Source organism: Balaenoptera ricei, chromosome 1 (assembly GCF_028023285.1).
Source record: "Balaenoptera ricei isolate mBalRic1 chromosome 1, mBalRic1.hap2, whole genome shotgun sequence".
NCBI classification, from domain to species: Eukaryota; Metazoa; Chordata; class Mammalia; order Artiodactyla; family Balaenopteridae; genus Balaenoptera; species Balaenoptera ricei.
This window is the reverse complement of record NC_082639.1, coordinates 26,386,849-26,401,150: the sequence shown is the minus strand read 5'-3', so window position 1 is coordinate 26,401,150 and position 14,302 is coordinate 26,386,849. Positions and strand designations below refer to the sequence as shown.

Genomic DNA, 14,302 nt, shown 5'->3' with positions numbered 1-14,302 from the left:
TCAGAAGGGCTTCAGGGAGCAAAAGTTCCCCCTGATAACTGGCCCCTGAGCTCTTCACCCCTGAATTTCAAGTCAAGGCCAAGCCCTCAATCCCAACATCAGAGTCCTCTCTTTGCAGGGCATCTCCCCACTAGGGGGGCACCCAGGCCTGACTCCCACATCTGTAGTGATGGGGAGCTCACCACCAACTCCAGGCGCAGGGAAGCTGAGCTGAAATCGGGGCCCCCGGGCTGCTCCTTCACCCCCACTGTCCCAGCCCCACCCCGGGGCCCCGAAGACTAGCCCTGCTCTCCTGCCTGGACCTCGCTCCCACCTGAGTTTCTTCTGCAGCCAACATCCCCAGCCCCTTCCCACCTCCGAGGCGGGGCTGCTCCTCGGTGCTTGGCTCACATCTCGCTTCTGCCTCCTCTTAGTGGTGTGGCCTTGGCCAAGCGACTGTGCCTCCCGAGCCCCAGTTTCCTCACCTCTAAAATGGGGATAATAATAAGGGCTGTAAGGGCTGTAACTTACTGAAAGGGCGTTCCTAAGACAGTTTCACAGTGTTAGTTTTGTTTTGGTTTGGGTTTTTTTTTTGGCCGCACCGCATGGCTCCCAGGATCTTAATTTCCCGACCAGGGATTGCACCCGCACCCTCGGTAGTGAAAGCGCGGAGTCCTAACCACTGGGCCGCCAGGGAAGTACCCCCAGTGTTAGTTTTTAATACACTCATGTCTCTTTAAGACAAACAATTTATGAAAAACAGCAAAGGGGGAATTTATTCAATGTTTAAATAAAATTATCGAGGATTCATTAGTTATCATTGATCCTTTATTCTCCAGGTAATAAGCGGCACGTTATATTGAATGGCTTCAGTCCCACTGTGCTTTGTAACTAAAACGATGGTAGATACGGTGACAGTGGACCTTCCTCGAGATGGTTGCCTCTCCGTGGCACTTTTCAGATTTGTTATTTCAGATTTGTAAGGACTTTATGGACACCTCATATGTAAACACCTTATGCAGGGCCGGGCACTTAGGAGCTCTCTGACAAGGAACAGTTGTTGCTAGGATGTTATCACCATCACTATCATCACACTTGAGAAAACCTACCCCTGCCACAATTATCACCACACATGTACACAACATCGCACAGCCAGAAGGAAAACACGGGCAAAAACCACTCTGCAGCCTGAATAAACAAACAAATCCAGGGTCACTTTGTCTAGCATACGTTCCCCAAACAGGTAAAACGTTGAGCCCTTTCTTATACCTTACTAACTCCTTCATAAAACAGGGTTACCCCCTGACTTCTGCCTCGTGATATCTACAGATGTGTGATCTTATCCAGATGCTAACTGCACGAGACTACTGCTGTATCTCTACCGTGAACAGACTCCCTACAAACTCCTGTAAATTTTCCCCTTAAATATATGTATTTATAATTTACAGGGCCGATCCTTCTGAAGTCTGGATTTCTGCAAACACTTTGCAAAGTCACCTGCTTCTCTTGTCTTGTTGCCTTCCGTTCATAGACAGAGGTCCCACCAAGATGCTCCAGAACCGCCAGCGCAGTTCAATTACATGAACCGCCACATGCTTCCAGGCACATCTGTCTCAACTCCCAGGGGGCTCCTGCTCAACCTGCTTCTAGCTCTATTTTTATTACTTGACCAGGGCTGGTTCTGTTTTGACATGACCTTCTTTTACCCCCTTTATTATCGGCATAACGTTGAGAAGATGGATTTGATTATATGCCCTGTGTGGTTCTCTATCAAGGGGCAAAGAACAGGAGTCTCTGTGGAATGGGAGAAAAGCAACCTGGAATCTGGTTGCTTCTTTCTGCTTGGCTTTTTTTGGTTTGTTTGTCTTAAGGATTCTGGGACTTGCGGGCACTAGGGACACCAGCCTCTTTGTCACTGGGTTAGGATACATTGGTTTAATTATATACGCCACTGCATAATGACTAATAATTTGTCTCTAAATGTTGATAGGACCCTCTTATGTTGCTTGTTTGGTTTCCAACCGCTATGAACTCAAATCACTCATAAGAAAAAAATAGAGGGAGAAAAAAATTGTGCCCTCAGGAACAGAGAGCAATCCCTGAACAAGGAACATTCTGACAAAACACACTCCCCTTGGGCTTCCCTGGTGGCGCAGTGGTTAAGAATCCGCCTGCCAATGCAGGGCACACGGGTTCGAGCCCTGGTCCGGGAAGATCCCACATGCCTCGCAGCAACTAAGCCTGTGCGCCACAACTACTGAGCACGCGTGCCACAACTACTGAAGCCTGCACGCTTAGACCCCATGCTCTGCAACAAGAGAAGCCCCGCTTGCTGCAACTAGAGAAAGCCCGCGCACAGCAACGAAGATCCAACACAGCCAAAAATAATACATAAATTAAATAAATAAATTTAAAAACACTCTCCCCTCAAGGGCCTGTTAATTTTTTGTTGCTTGTTTGGTCATGGTCTTAAATAATATTTTCAAACAAACGTCTACTTCTGAAAACACTAGGATTCTTACTAATTATTACTTGCTACTGTGTTTACTTCCTACCAGACTGATGTTCTGCCTACTCTACCAACTTTGTGCTGTAGCCTTTCTCAAACCCAGGCCCCACCTTCAAAATAATAAAATATCAAGGTAACTTTTACACCCAGATGTGCCTGGAGTTTCCAGCTGGCCACTGGGCAACACCAAAGATTTGCTCCCCCGCTTTATAAAAGCTCCCAGTGAGGGCATGTTTTGTATTCTCCACATTTGAATTAGCCAAACACTAGAATGAGAGCCGGCCTATGAAGTGTCTAGCATAAGAAAGTTGGCAGATCAAAAGAAAAGAAGCTCAATCTCCCTGAGTTAATTTTATGTGTGTGTATATATGTAATCATATATAATTCACATAAATATAATATATAGTAATATCGTATATAATATATAATTGCATATAACATATATATATGTGTACTTTTTAAGATGGAGGGAAAAAACCTAACAACTTGGTTTCATGTACAGAGACTAGTACCATTAGTATCCACAGAGAAATATCTTTAAAAAGATTTCTTTTCTAGATTTAACTATGCTTTTTAGTGCCAATCATAACACATGCTTTATGAGATCAATTAAAAGACCGTGACAATGGGTCAACACCCCTGCTGCCTATAATATGCTCTGAATCTGAACAACTGATCATACATTATACCTTAATAGAGGCCTCCATTCTCCTCCATTCTGATATTGTTGGTTATATAATAAATGGACCAGAGTCATTTAGTCTAATCAACAGGTCTGGTTCCCTCCCTCACACTTGCCTCAAGGCCTGTGCTTCAGGTCAGAGATTGAGTCTTCTGAAAGAAACATCAAGAGCTGATGGCCTCAGTAGAGGACTGTACCAGTGCACTTGGCTCTTTACACTTTGGGAAGAGACATGGGGCACAGGCTTCCAAGATGACCCACCACCAATGACCAGACACTGTGCAAGGCCAAAGCAGGAACCAAGCCTTTAGTCCAGAAGCAGGCAACTTTGCAGAGCAGACTAACTCTCCAAGACTGGGGAACAGGAATTATGACCTAGGACTGGATCAAAGTGATTTAATTGTGGTTAATGTTCTATTTTCTAACGGGCATATGAGAAAACCCCCTTTTTTTTTTTTCTTTGATCTATCCCTAATCTTCAATTTAGGAGGCTATATGTGAACAAACTGGAATAGGATATTCCTTAAATGGTGCCTTGCTCCAGCTAACCCTTTAGAATTTGGGGGGGGGGGGGTGGTTACAGCAGGAGGACTATACAAATTTGACATAGATATAAACTAATGAATTATCAAGGAAATTTTAAAAGAATGGTCTTATTGAAAAAACACTATTGGCCTTGTCTACAAAACTACTCAGAACAATTGCTAAAAAATATACAAAGTGCCTTTACTGAGACCTTTTCCTTTTTATGACCATTAGTTTCTGTAAATAGGTTCACTAAGAATCTGTCCTCCTTCCTAACAGGATATAATTGGGTAAATCAAATTTGTAACCATGACCATGCCAGAAATGTCACATTTAAAGACAAATTTGATTTAATTAGGCATGACGAGCCTGATAGGAAGAAACAAGGCCTGTACTTTGTAAGTGGGAATGTAGCCTCCCCAGGCTTCCAGGAAACTGAACTGAATCTACTCCATGGCTTGTGGAATCCTTGCCTTTAAGGTTATGGGAAAAGTCATTCCTGCTAGCCCAGAAACACGGACAAACTTGGGATTCTCCAAAAGGACAGTACCCTTCCCGTTACAGGTTGTATAGGCGCAACCTGACAAGAGGTGAATTGGATGGATCTTAGATAGGAACTTAGATAGATCTTAGATTAGATAATATGATAAGAAAAATTTTTTTTCACACATACACAGATTAAAATTATGACCTGGGGGCTTTACAAAAATCTCCTGACAGAAGTTAACTCTCAAATCTTGGGGTGGCATGCTCTAATTTTAGTAACCATACAACCAGGGGGACCCTGTTTATTGATCAGCGCCTCATTACACACACCTATGTCCATAAAACTAGCCAAACTTCAAAAAATAAATTCATGACAAAATCAGAAAGTTTCTGAAACAAATCTACGTGGTCAAATCCATGCCTCAGGAGGCATGGGGACGAGAAAAGCAGACTGATGCCACCCTGCCGCTATCCTGTCATTTGTTCCTTACTATCAAACCTACTAATCATGCCCCAAAGTCAGAGAAACAGACAAAACATCTTGCCCCCTGGGATAAAGCAAACAAAGACAATGGAGAGAAATGAATAAATAACAACATCACAAAACAAAACCTAAGGTCCCTGTGTCTAGCCTTAGTGTCCAAGATAAAGAAAACCTTGAGCGCTTTCTGTGAGTTACAGACGCCACAGCAAAAACAATTTTATCCCTGCCAATGCTGATACGGGCAGACACACAGCCGTGCTTATAGATACGAGAACCATCATGTGAGAAAACTGCTGTGTTTCTTCCCCTCTGAAGAGATGAACTGTAATTTGGTAACCTTTAGTTTATTTATTTAAATACCTATGGAATTTTTATTTGGTGAGCCAGTCTTTCTGATGTCTGTACTCCCCTGCAAAAACCTCTTTCCTTAAAGCAGGTCTATCTCCAAATCCCACTTTCATGCTTTCGACTAGACTGTACACCCTAAGAGGGCAGGAATCTGTGTCTGCTTTGTTCAGTGCTGTATCCCCAGCACCTAGGGGCATGTCTGGCATACATATTTACAATTCACCTCTTGTACATATTTGTTAAATGGATGAATCATATGCCCTGTAAAAGCCAGTTCTATTTATTCCACAAATATTAAACGTATGCCTCAATGTTTATTATGTGCCACCCACTGGGGATGTGGAAACGGAGGAGACCAAGCCCTCGCCTTCAAGAACCCTCAATATATTGGGGGTGGTGGGCAAATACCAGGCAAGTAGAAGACAGTCTACCCTGCTGGGATGGGGAAGCCCAGGGCCTGTGAAACCAGCTCAGTGGGGCCAGGGAGGACTTCCTGGAGGAAGCTTTACTGAGAGATGGATAGGAGAGGGTCAGAAAAACAGGATAAAGGAGGGGGAGGGCGCTTCAGGTAAAGGACACAGCACGTGCAAAGACCTTACAGATGAGCAACAATGGGAAGTGACGTCCACAAAGGCCATATCATAAAAGGCCTCGAATGACAAGAAAAAGTTTGGTCTTGACCCTGAGAGCAACGGGCACCTAGAGAAGGTCCTTGTCCCTCCTTGCACCAGGTCCATGCACCAGGTGCAGGTGCTGAGCTGAAACTGGCTGCATCGGGGCAGCACCAGGCCGGCCACTCACCTGGTATGCTGTTGGAGGTGGGAGAGCTGTCGGAAGGACTTATCACAGTAGGAGCAGTGGTAGGGCTTGACGCCCAGGTGGATGCGCAGGTGCTGGGCCAGGTAGGAGGCGTTGGCAAAGGATTTGGAGCAGTGCGGGCACTTGTGGGGCTTGGCCTCTGTGTGCGACTTGGAGTGGATCTGCATCTCAGACTTGGTGAAAAAGGTCAGCGGGCATACCTTACACCTGTGGGCAAGAGGCAGGTTCATACCGGGAAGATTCCCGCCCCCGCTCCGTGCCTGGACATCTCAGGGGAGACCTTCTACGTCAGAGAGACCTTGCACCAGGGACAGAGCTCTCCTGGGAGGGTCCAGGGGGCACGGGCAGGCCTCCAGCCTGGACACCCTCCAATCTGGAGGCCAAAGCTCTTCCCCCTGGAGACAGATTTACAGCAGGCTGGGGAGCAGGCTTACACCTCACAGGGAAGAGCGGCTGGTGACTCATGGTTCTGGGGGAGGGGCTCCAGCACTCCTGGTGAGAGGTTCTCCACCCTGGGGGTACTTTAGAATCGTCTGGGGAGCTTTCAAGAAAGCCTGACCAGGGCTTCCCTGGTGGCGCAGTGGTTGAGAATCTGCCTGCTAATGCAGGGCACACGGGTTCGAGCCCTGGTCTGGGAAGATCCCACATGCCACGGAGCAGCTGGGCCCGTGAGCCACAACTACTGAGCCTGCGCGTCTGGAGCCTGTGCCCCGCAACGGGAGGGGCCGCGATAGTGAAAGGCCCGCGCACCGCGATGAAGAGCGGTCCCCGCACCGCGATGAAGAGTGGCCCCCACTTGCCGCAACTAGAGAAAGCCCTCGCACGAACCGAAGACCCAGCACAGCCAAAAATAAAAAATAAATAAATAAATAAAAATAAAAGTAGCTATAAAATTTAAAAAAAAAAAAAAAAAAAAAAGAAAGCCTGACCTGGGGCCCTCCGCATGTCTCCCCCCAGCAAGTTAAATCGGAACTTCTGGGGGTGCGCCCTGGCACTGGCATTTTTCGAAAGCTCTCCAGATGATTCTAACGTTGGGGGTTCAGAACACTGCTTGAAGAGTGTTGGAAACAGACTCTGACATCCCAGGCTGTGGTGAGGGCGGCCCCAGCCAGAGACCACCTCTGAAGGGTTGTGGGCGGGGCGAGCCAGGAGACCCCGCCCCTCTGGACCGTAGCCCTCACCCTCCGCCTCCGGGGCCCCTCTTTGCAGTGCCCCACTGCTGGGCCCCTGCTGCAGCCTGAGGCACTGGCCTCTAACCCAAGCCCACCTGGACCCCCTCCCACCGAGACCCCCACCTGTATGTCTTGCCCTCCTTGGCAGTCTCGCCCGAGGCCAGGATGGGGTAGGGGACTACGAGGACAGGCGGCCCCCCTGGATTCTCCGCCTTGATCTTTTTTCGGCCGCGCTCGGACTTCGGGGGGCCAAGCAGGCCGTGGCCCTGGATTGTCTTGATGGAGTCCAGGAGGGGGGGGCTGGTGATCCCTGAGATGAGGGTGGGGGACGAGGCGATGAGGCGGCTCTGGCTGGTGGTGGTGGGTGTGGATGGGGTGCTGGTACCCGTGCCCGCACTCGACTCAGACGTGCTCACAGCCGGGGTCCGGGAGGAGAGCCCCAGACCTGCGAAGACACGGGGGTGGGGGCAGGGGTGAGGGGCAGCTGCAGAGACCGGCTCAGTCCCCACCACCCAGCTGTGTGACTCTGGCAGGTCACCAGCCTTTCTGAGGCTCCCCTTCCCTTTGGAAATTATTACTCAGGGGTACAAATGAGAACTGTGTATGTGTAAGATTCCTTAGATACCTAAGGACTAAACTGAGTCCTGTTATCTGTAACGGGGGCACTTTGGAAATCATTCCAACAAAAAACAAACAAAAAAAGACTGAGGCACAAAGATGTCCACTACTGTGTTATTTATAACAGCGAAAATTAGAGGCAACTGAAGTATGCAATATTAGGGAAGGGCTCAATAAATTGTGATCAATCTCCTCTACTGAACATTAACTGCCCATTAAAAAGGAGATTATGTTTGTAAAAAAAAGAAAATTTTAAGGCACAGAAGAAGTTGAGTAGGAGGTGGAGATGCACCAAAATGTGATATGGATAGTAGAATTAGGATTAATTTTAAAACAATTTTTTTGGCTTAACTGTACTTTCTGATTCTTTGACAATGAAATTTTTCCTTTTTTTTAAATTTCTGTAATAAAAGTTACTCTTTTAAAAACGAGGGGACTAGAAACATTTACAACATAGGTAAAGTACACAAAAAGATGAAAATGGTATCTATCACATGGTTAAAACTATGCTTTTTTTAAAAAAAGAAACCCAAAATTTGTGCATTGAAAAAGATAATATCCAGAGTTGGCATCAGTATTTTGTGTGTGTGTCATACATGCTGGGAGTGTACATTTATCAACCTTAATGGAGGGTGGTTTGGCAATAGTTTATTAAAATTTCAAATGTACAAAACTTTTGACGAAGCAATTCTAATTCTAGTAATCACCCATGGATATTTATTTGCACATGAGCACAAAGATCTGCGTACTTGGACCTACCATACAAAACTGTGACCAGACAAAACTGGACACAACCTGCTATTCTCAGCAGGGACTATGTAAAGAGATGTGGTCCATCCTCAATACGGAGAACAGGGAAGCCATGAAAACAAGATAGATGTGAAGTGACGTAGAGAGAATGCCAAACATGCTGCCAGGTGAAAAAGTAATAAACTGCACACAGTATGAACCCACCTATTTAAAAAAACACGCATCCAAACTACATATGTATATATAGATAATGTAAGTGTGTGTGAAAGCACAGGAATAGATCAGAGAAGAGACACACCAAAGTAAACTGTGTATAAATTGTGGTTCTCTGTAGGGAGGGAAAAGAATTTGTTGGTAAAAGGAGATATGCATACTTTATCTGCTTCCATATTATTTGAATTTTTTACCTGGTGAATTCATCCATTTTTTACATCTGTGATTAAAGGATAAAATAAAATAAATTATAGAGAAAACATATGAAAATGCTAACAACAGTAGGACGAGGGTTAATTTTTTTTCTCCTTTTAGCTTGTCTGTAATTTCTAAATTTTCTATGACTATGAGTTACCTTTATAATAAAAAATGCACTAAATTTGTTTACGATAGAATGGTGAGTAGGAAAAGAAAGTTAAAGTCATGGGTACAGCCCTACCACAAGCTCATCAAAACACGCCCGCATATTAAAAAAACAAAACAAAAAGATGGAAAAGGAAGGAAATGGACTAAAAGGCTCTCTAAGCTGCTGGGTTATGAGCTGGGGATTATGAGTGATTTTCTTTTTTCTTAGTTTCTCTTTTTTCCAAATTTCCCTTAATATGCTTATATTACTTTTTTAATATTACTTTTATAATGAAAAAATAAATTTAATAAGGTCATAATAAGGAGGGAATGTGCAGAGGGTGGCTGGGGCCTGGGGGGGGGAGGCTCACGGGGCCCCATGACTCTTGGGCATCTCTGAGAGGCAGGAGGGAGAGGGGGAGAGAGGCACAGGCATCTGGCTGGCGGCGGGGCCAGCTAGAGGAGGAACAACAGTCCAGATACAGTGGCCACTGGAGAAAGCCTGTCCACCAGGCTCTGAGGTGGGCACCAGGCAGCCCAGCCTCATGACACTGCCTAGGATGTCCCCCCAGGCCCCAGCCTCAATCGATCCAAGACTGGGCTCACAACTTTCCCCCACCCCGCTCCCCCTCCTACGACTCCATCTCACTGGCATGCCTGGGAGTCTCCCTTGCCTCCTCCCACTCCTCACCCCTACAACCAGCCCAGCACCAAGCCCTGTCCGCTCTCCCTCCTCAACATATCTCACATCTGTCCCCTTCTCTCCATCCCTCTGCGGCTGCCTTGTCCAGGCCACCACCCTCTCCTGCAGCTCTCCCTGCCACCAACCCAGTCTCCACCTTATAGCCAGACCCAGCTTTCTCACCCAAATCTGAGCATTTCCCTTGCCTACTTAAAAACCCTCCACGCTCCCACTGCCCGAGGGTGAAATCCAAGCTGCACAGGTGGCCCCCAGGGCCCTTCACCGTCTGGTGCCTGCTTCCTTTCCAGCCTCAGCAGAACCGGTAGAGCAAAAGGGTTCACACATGGGCTCTGGAACCACACTGCCTGCCTCTGCCTCTTACTGGCTGTGAAACTGGGCCTCAGTTTGCTCATCCGTTCAATGGAAACGTTAGGGCGAACCACACGCAACTGCTTTTTCTTTAAGTCAACCTAACAGTAGCCACCTCACAGAATGGCTGGGAGTAATAACATGAATACTGGTGAACATATACAGGTGCCCACCTGGAGTTAGCTGCCATAATAGGATTATTATCATCATCTTTTGATCTTCCCTACCCGGACACTGTCCTACTCTTGCTTTCTACACACATCCTCGCTCTGCACATGTTATTTCCTCCTGCTGCTCCATTTCCCTAGTCAACCACCAACCCTTCCTTGCATAGGGACTCCTCCAAGGAAGTCTTCCCTCACCCCTCACCCCCCAAGTCTGGTTAGGGCTCTCCTCTGGATTCCTGAAATAGCTACGTGGATTTGGCTTCCTTGGTGATCCCCCGACGGGCAGTGACCCAAGCTCGTCCCATCCAGGTGGCTTAGCGGGGCGCTTCGTCAGGGTACAGGACGGAAGGAAGTCCGGAAGCTCCACCCCCCGCCCCAGGCCCTGCCTGCCCGCCCCGCCCCGCCGCAGGGTATACTGGCCACGCCCCTCCCAGGTAGTCTCCGCCCAGCCCTAACCAGCACCCCCCACCCGGCCCCGCGGTACCTGTGACCGTGCTGGTGGCCGGCCGCGCGTGCAGCGCCACGTCAGGCTGCGGCACGGCCTGCGGGTGCAGCCCCGGCACCTGCTGCAGCTTGGGCAGCGACATGACGGCCTGGCTGCTGTCGGCCGGCGCCGGCGGCACGAGGAGCGGCTGCTGCGACGAGGCCGACGTGGGCGGCAGGTGAGGCGGCCGGATCTTCTCCGCCATCAGCTGCTCCTTGATCTTGTTAATCAGGACCAGGTTGTCCAGCTGCGGGCGGGAGAGGAGAGGTACTGAGGGGGCTTGGGCCGCCGGGCCACCCGCGAGCCCCTCGCCCCTCGCCCCGCAGGCCGCAGCCAAAGCCCGGGGCAAAGCAAAGCAGCTCCGAGGGGGGGAGGGTGGCGGGAGGGGCGACGCTCCGTCTTACCTGGCTGGGCATGGTTGGAGGAGGGGGCCAGAAGTAGGGGTTGTTAAATCGAGGCTCGGCCATCCTGCGGGGAGAGAGCGACTGTCACAGGGAAGAGGGCCCTCCCCACCGGCCAGGGGCGAGCCCCCATCAGCTACACCCACTCAAGTCTGGGCCAGTGTCTGGGATCCCTGCCCCCGTGGGACCCTCACCCCGCAGCGGAGCAGGCCTCCTGCCAGGCCCAGAGAACCACATCTCCAGGCTGAAAAGTCTGGAATTCAGGTGTCCCACGGTGGGCCCCAGAGAGCAAAGGTCATATCCAAAACAGAGTACTCCCAGCTCCCCCCCACCACCCCGCTCCCATGATGCCCGCAGACCAATCCCTATTACCCCGCCCCCCAAGGGCCCTGGGCTGCAGAGCCAACCCTATGGATTCCACACAGAAGCCTGCTGTCCAGAGAGAAACTGAGAGGTCCTGGGCCAACTTTGTAAATAGCCACAGAGCTGAGGCAACTGCCCCTCCCTGATCCCTGCTCTCTGACCCCTGGCCCCATTAAAACACAGGGGGCAAGTTGGGTCATCAGATACAGCCTTTCTGAAGGGCAATCTGGCAGGATGATTTACGGGGACCCAAATGATTACAGTATTGCCTTTTGACCAAAGAAGCCGTACCTCTGGAAAGTTATCCTCAAGAAACAAGCATGGCCAGAAACATTTTCCCTACAAGGATGTGTCAGAACACTGTGCTTAAGGAGGGGGTTGAGGAGGCCTGAGGCTAGGGCAGTTTGGGGCTCTTCAGTAGAAGTATGTGAAAACCCGTCTGGTGGCCCTCACCTCTGGCAAGTTCCTGTGCAGTTAAAAGGGCTTTTCAACCAGGGCAGTATGAAGGGTGGGCCTTCAAAGCTATCTTTGTCTTCCATAGGGTTCAAGTCTTCCTGTGACCCTAGAGTAAGTCAAGAAGTGACTTATAGGGACCATGCTGGACAGAGGCATTCCATTAAGTCTTGCTCCCTATTAAATTTCTCTTATTTATCTCTCTTTTACAGAAATTACTAACTAAATACCTACTGGTATTGGTTGCTTAAATGGAACTGTTTCTTATGATAGTCAAGGCTGAAATGAAGTGCCTTTAACCTTTCTTCCTGGCCCTACAAGTGGGAGAAGCCCCTACTGGAATCGCAGGCAGAGGATTTCAGGAAAAAGCCCTCAATAAGGATACAACCTAATCAGAACACTTTAAGAAAGATCTTTTATATAAATTATCTCTTGTGATCTTTACTTGAGAAGTAGGCACAGGAGGTATTATCCCATTTTATAGGTGAAGAAACTGAGGCTTGGAGAGAAGGAAAGAGACCTGTCCAAGACCATAGGGCTAGGGTGCCAGAGTCAAGACTAGAAATCAGATTTGCTCAAGCCAGTTCCTCTGGGGAACTTGCTTTGCAAACCCCAGTCCTTGGTGGAACAAATCCACATGCAGACGACTCAATACCTGTATGCAAAGGTCCTTGCCTCTCACTCCCAGCCTGGGGGCCCGCTTGGGGTCCAAGCCTGGCCAGGCTGGGACTCAAGAGTATCCTCCTCTGGGTGGCTGGGGCAGCTCTAAAAGCCCTCCTGCTCCCACCACCCACAGAGACCAAGCTGCCCTTCTCTCCACCCATCCAACCCTGCCCATCCTTCACAACCCAATACCGGAAGCACTTCCTGCCTGGAGTTCTCCCTGACTGCTCCAGATCCCTGGAACTTCTCCTTTCAAAGGAAGACCTCAACACAATAAAAATAGTGAGAAGGCTGCCATTTCCTAAGTACCCACCTTGTGCCAGGCATACTGACACCAAAAGGCAGGTACTCTTATCATCCCCATTTTACTACTAAGGAAACTGAAGTTCAGAGAGGTGGAGTGACTTGGTCAAGGTCACACAGCAGGTAAGCAGAGAGCTGAGATTCCCACTCTAATCTGCCTGACTCCAAAGTCCAGCTCACCAGTCCCTTAGCTGTTCAGGGGGAAGGACAAAGCATGCTGACTGTAGGATTGTGAATATGTCCTGTCTTAGGATGGCATAGCACCCACTACCCATCCACCCAGCAGCCTCAGACCTGTCCCTCCCTTGCTGTTGTCCACTGGGGAAACCATGAAGGGGTCTGAGCTGTAAAGCCAGGGTGAGGAGGCTCCAGGGCTGAGGGGAAGAGGAGCTGGGGGGCTGCCTCAGAGAGGCCTGGGAATTGGATACATCTGTCTCGTTCAGCTTGGCATCCCTGGCACCCAGGCCCAGAAGGTGATCAACAACATGAGTTGTGTGACAGAATGAATAAATGAAGAAATAATCAGAATTATTTTAAAGACAGTCCCACACAGTTATCTAGCACTGCTGACAGCGTACAAAGCCCTCTGTATCCAGCAGCATTCTCAGCAGAGCCCCAGGAAGCAGGGAAAATCTTCACCCCCATTTCACAGAGGAAGAAGGTAGGGCACCAGGAGGGAAGCACTTGCTCCTGGCCACACGGATGGGGAAACAGGAGGGAGCGCTGCGCTGCAGTGTTGGGCATCGGCTCTCTGAGCCTCAGTTTTCCTCATCTGTAAAATGGGATTGAAACAGGCCACTCTGCTTCATTCCTGCCCTGGCCCAGGATTCTGCCCACTGTACCCGACTGTTCCTCAGACAGTTCTGGGGGAGCTGTCCTCTCCTCCTCCTCAGTTCAATGCCAAGTCCAGGCTTCCCCAAACTCCACCCTGGTCAGGGAGGTACCGGGTCCCATAGCCGGGATAGAGCATCCTCTCTGCCACTTATCAGGCCCCTGGTCAGCCAGGGACCACCCCTAACCCTGGTTGGGGAAGCAGGCACACAGAGGGGAAGGGTCTGCCCTGGGTCATGTACTCTAATCCGCACAGCCTCTGCTTCATTTCTCTGTGTCCTTCTCTGGCTGGGCTTAAGTAACTTAATGATTTGGTCAGTGACCCAGGTACTGGTGTACATCTACCGTGTGTCAGCGCAGGGAAGGCAGGCGGGGGCGGGGGGGAGCGTCTGCTGAGCCCTTACTGAGGGTCAGGCACATTGCCAGGTGTGCATCAAGAGCATCTCATGTGAGCCCCCCAACAAGCCTTCTAGGTGGGTGTGCACCTGTGCAGCCCTGGGACCCGCGTGACAGGGTGGCCGGGGCCGGGCTGAGCCACGCAGACCTTGTGTTGAGGGAGAGATTTTAAGCAGGAGAGAGACTGGTCAGATGTCTGTTTAGGACAGATGGACAAGGCAGAAGGGCATCCAGGCAGAGGCAACAGTGTGAGCAGACAC

General features: G+C 49.4%; 1 protein-coding gene across 4 annotated transcripts in view; it reads right to left on the bottom strand.

Annotated features, from left to right (window-relative positions):
• Positions 1 to 14,302, bottom strand: part of ZNF362 (zinc finger protein 362) — a 37,554-nt gene that overhangs the window by 6,549 nt on the left and 16,703 nt on the right. For 3 of the 4 annotated variants that reach the window (XM_059918543.1, XM_059918523.1, XM_059918533.1), the window contains 4 exons: positions 11,037 to 11,100; positions 10,633 to 10,879; positions 7,128 to 7,449; positions 5,815 to 6,039 (listed from right to left, as the gene is read on the bottom strand). In XM_059918543.1, coding sequence (XP_059774526.1) covers positions 5,815 to 6,039; positions 7,128 to 7,449; positions 10,633 to 10,879; positions 11,037 to 11,099 — 857 coding nt within the window. In that variant the 5' untranslated portion in view covers position 11,100. Of the gene's footprint in view, positions 1 to 5,814; positions 6,040 to 7,127; positions 7,450 to 10,632; positions 10,880 to 11,036; positions 11,101 to 11,849; positions 11,960 to 14,302 lie in introns of those variants that run through there. The other variant, XM_059918514.1, reaches the window with a different exon arrangement.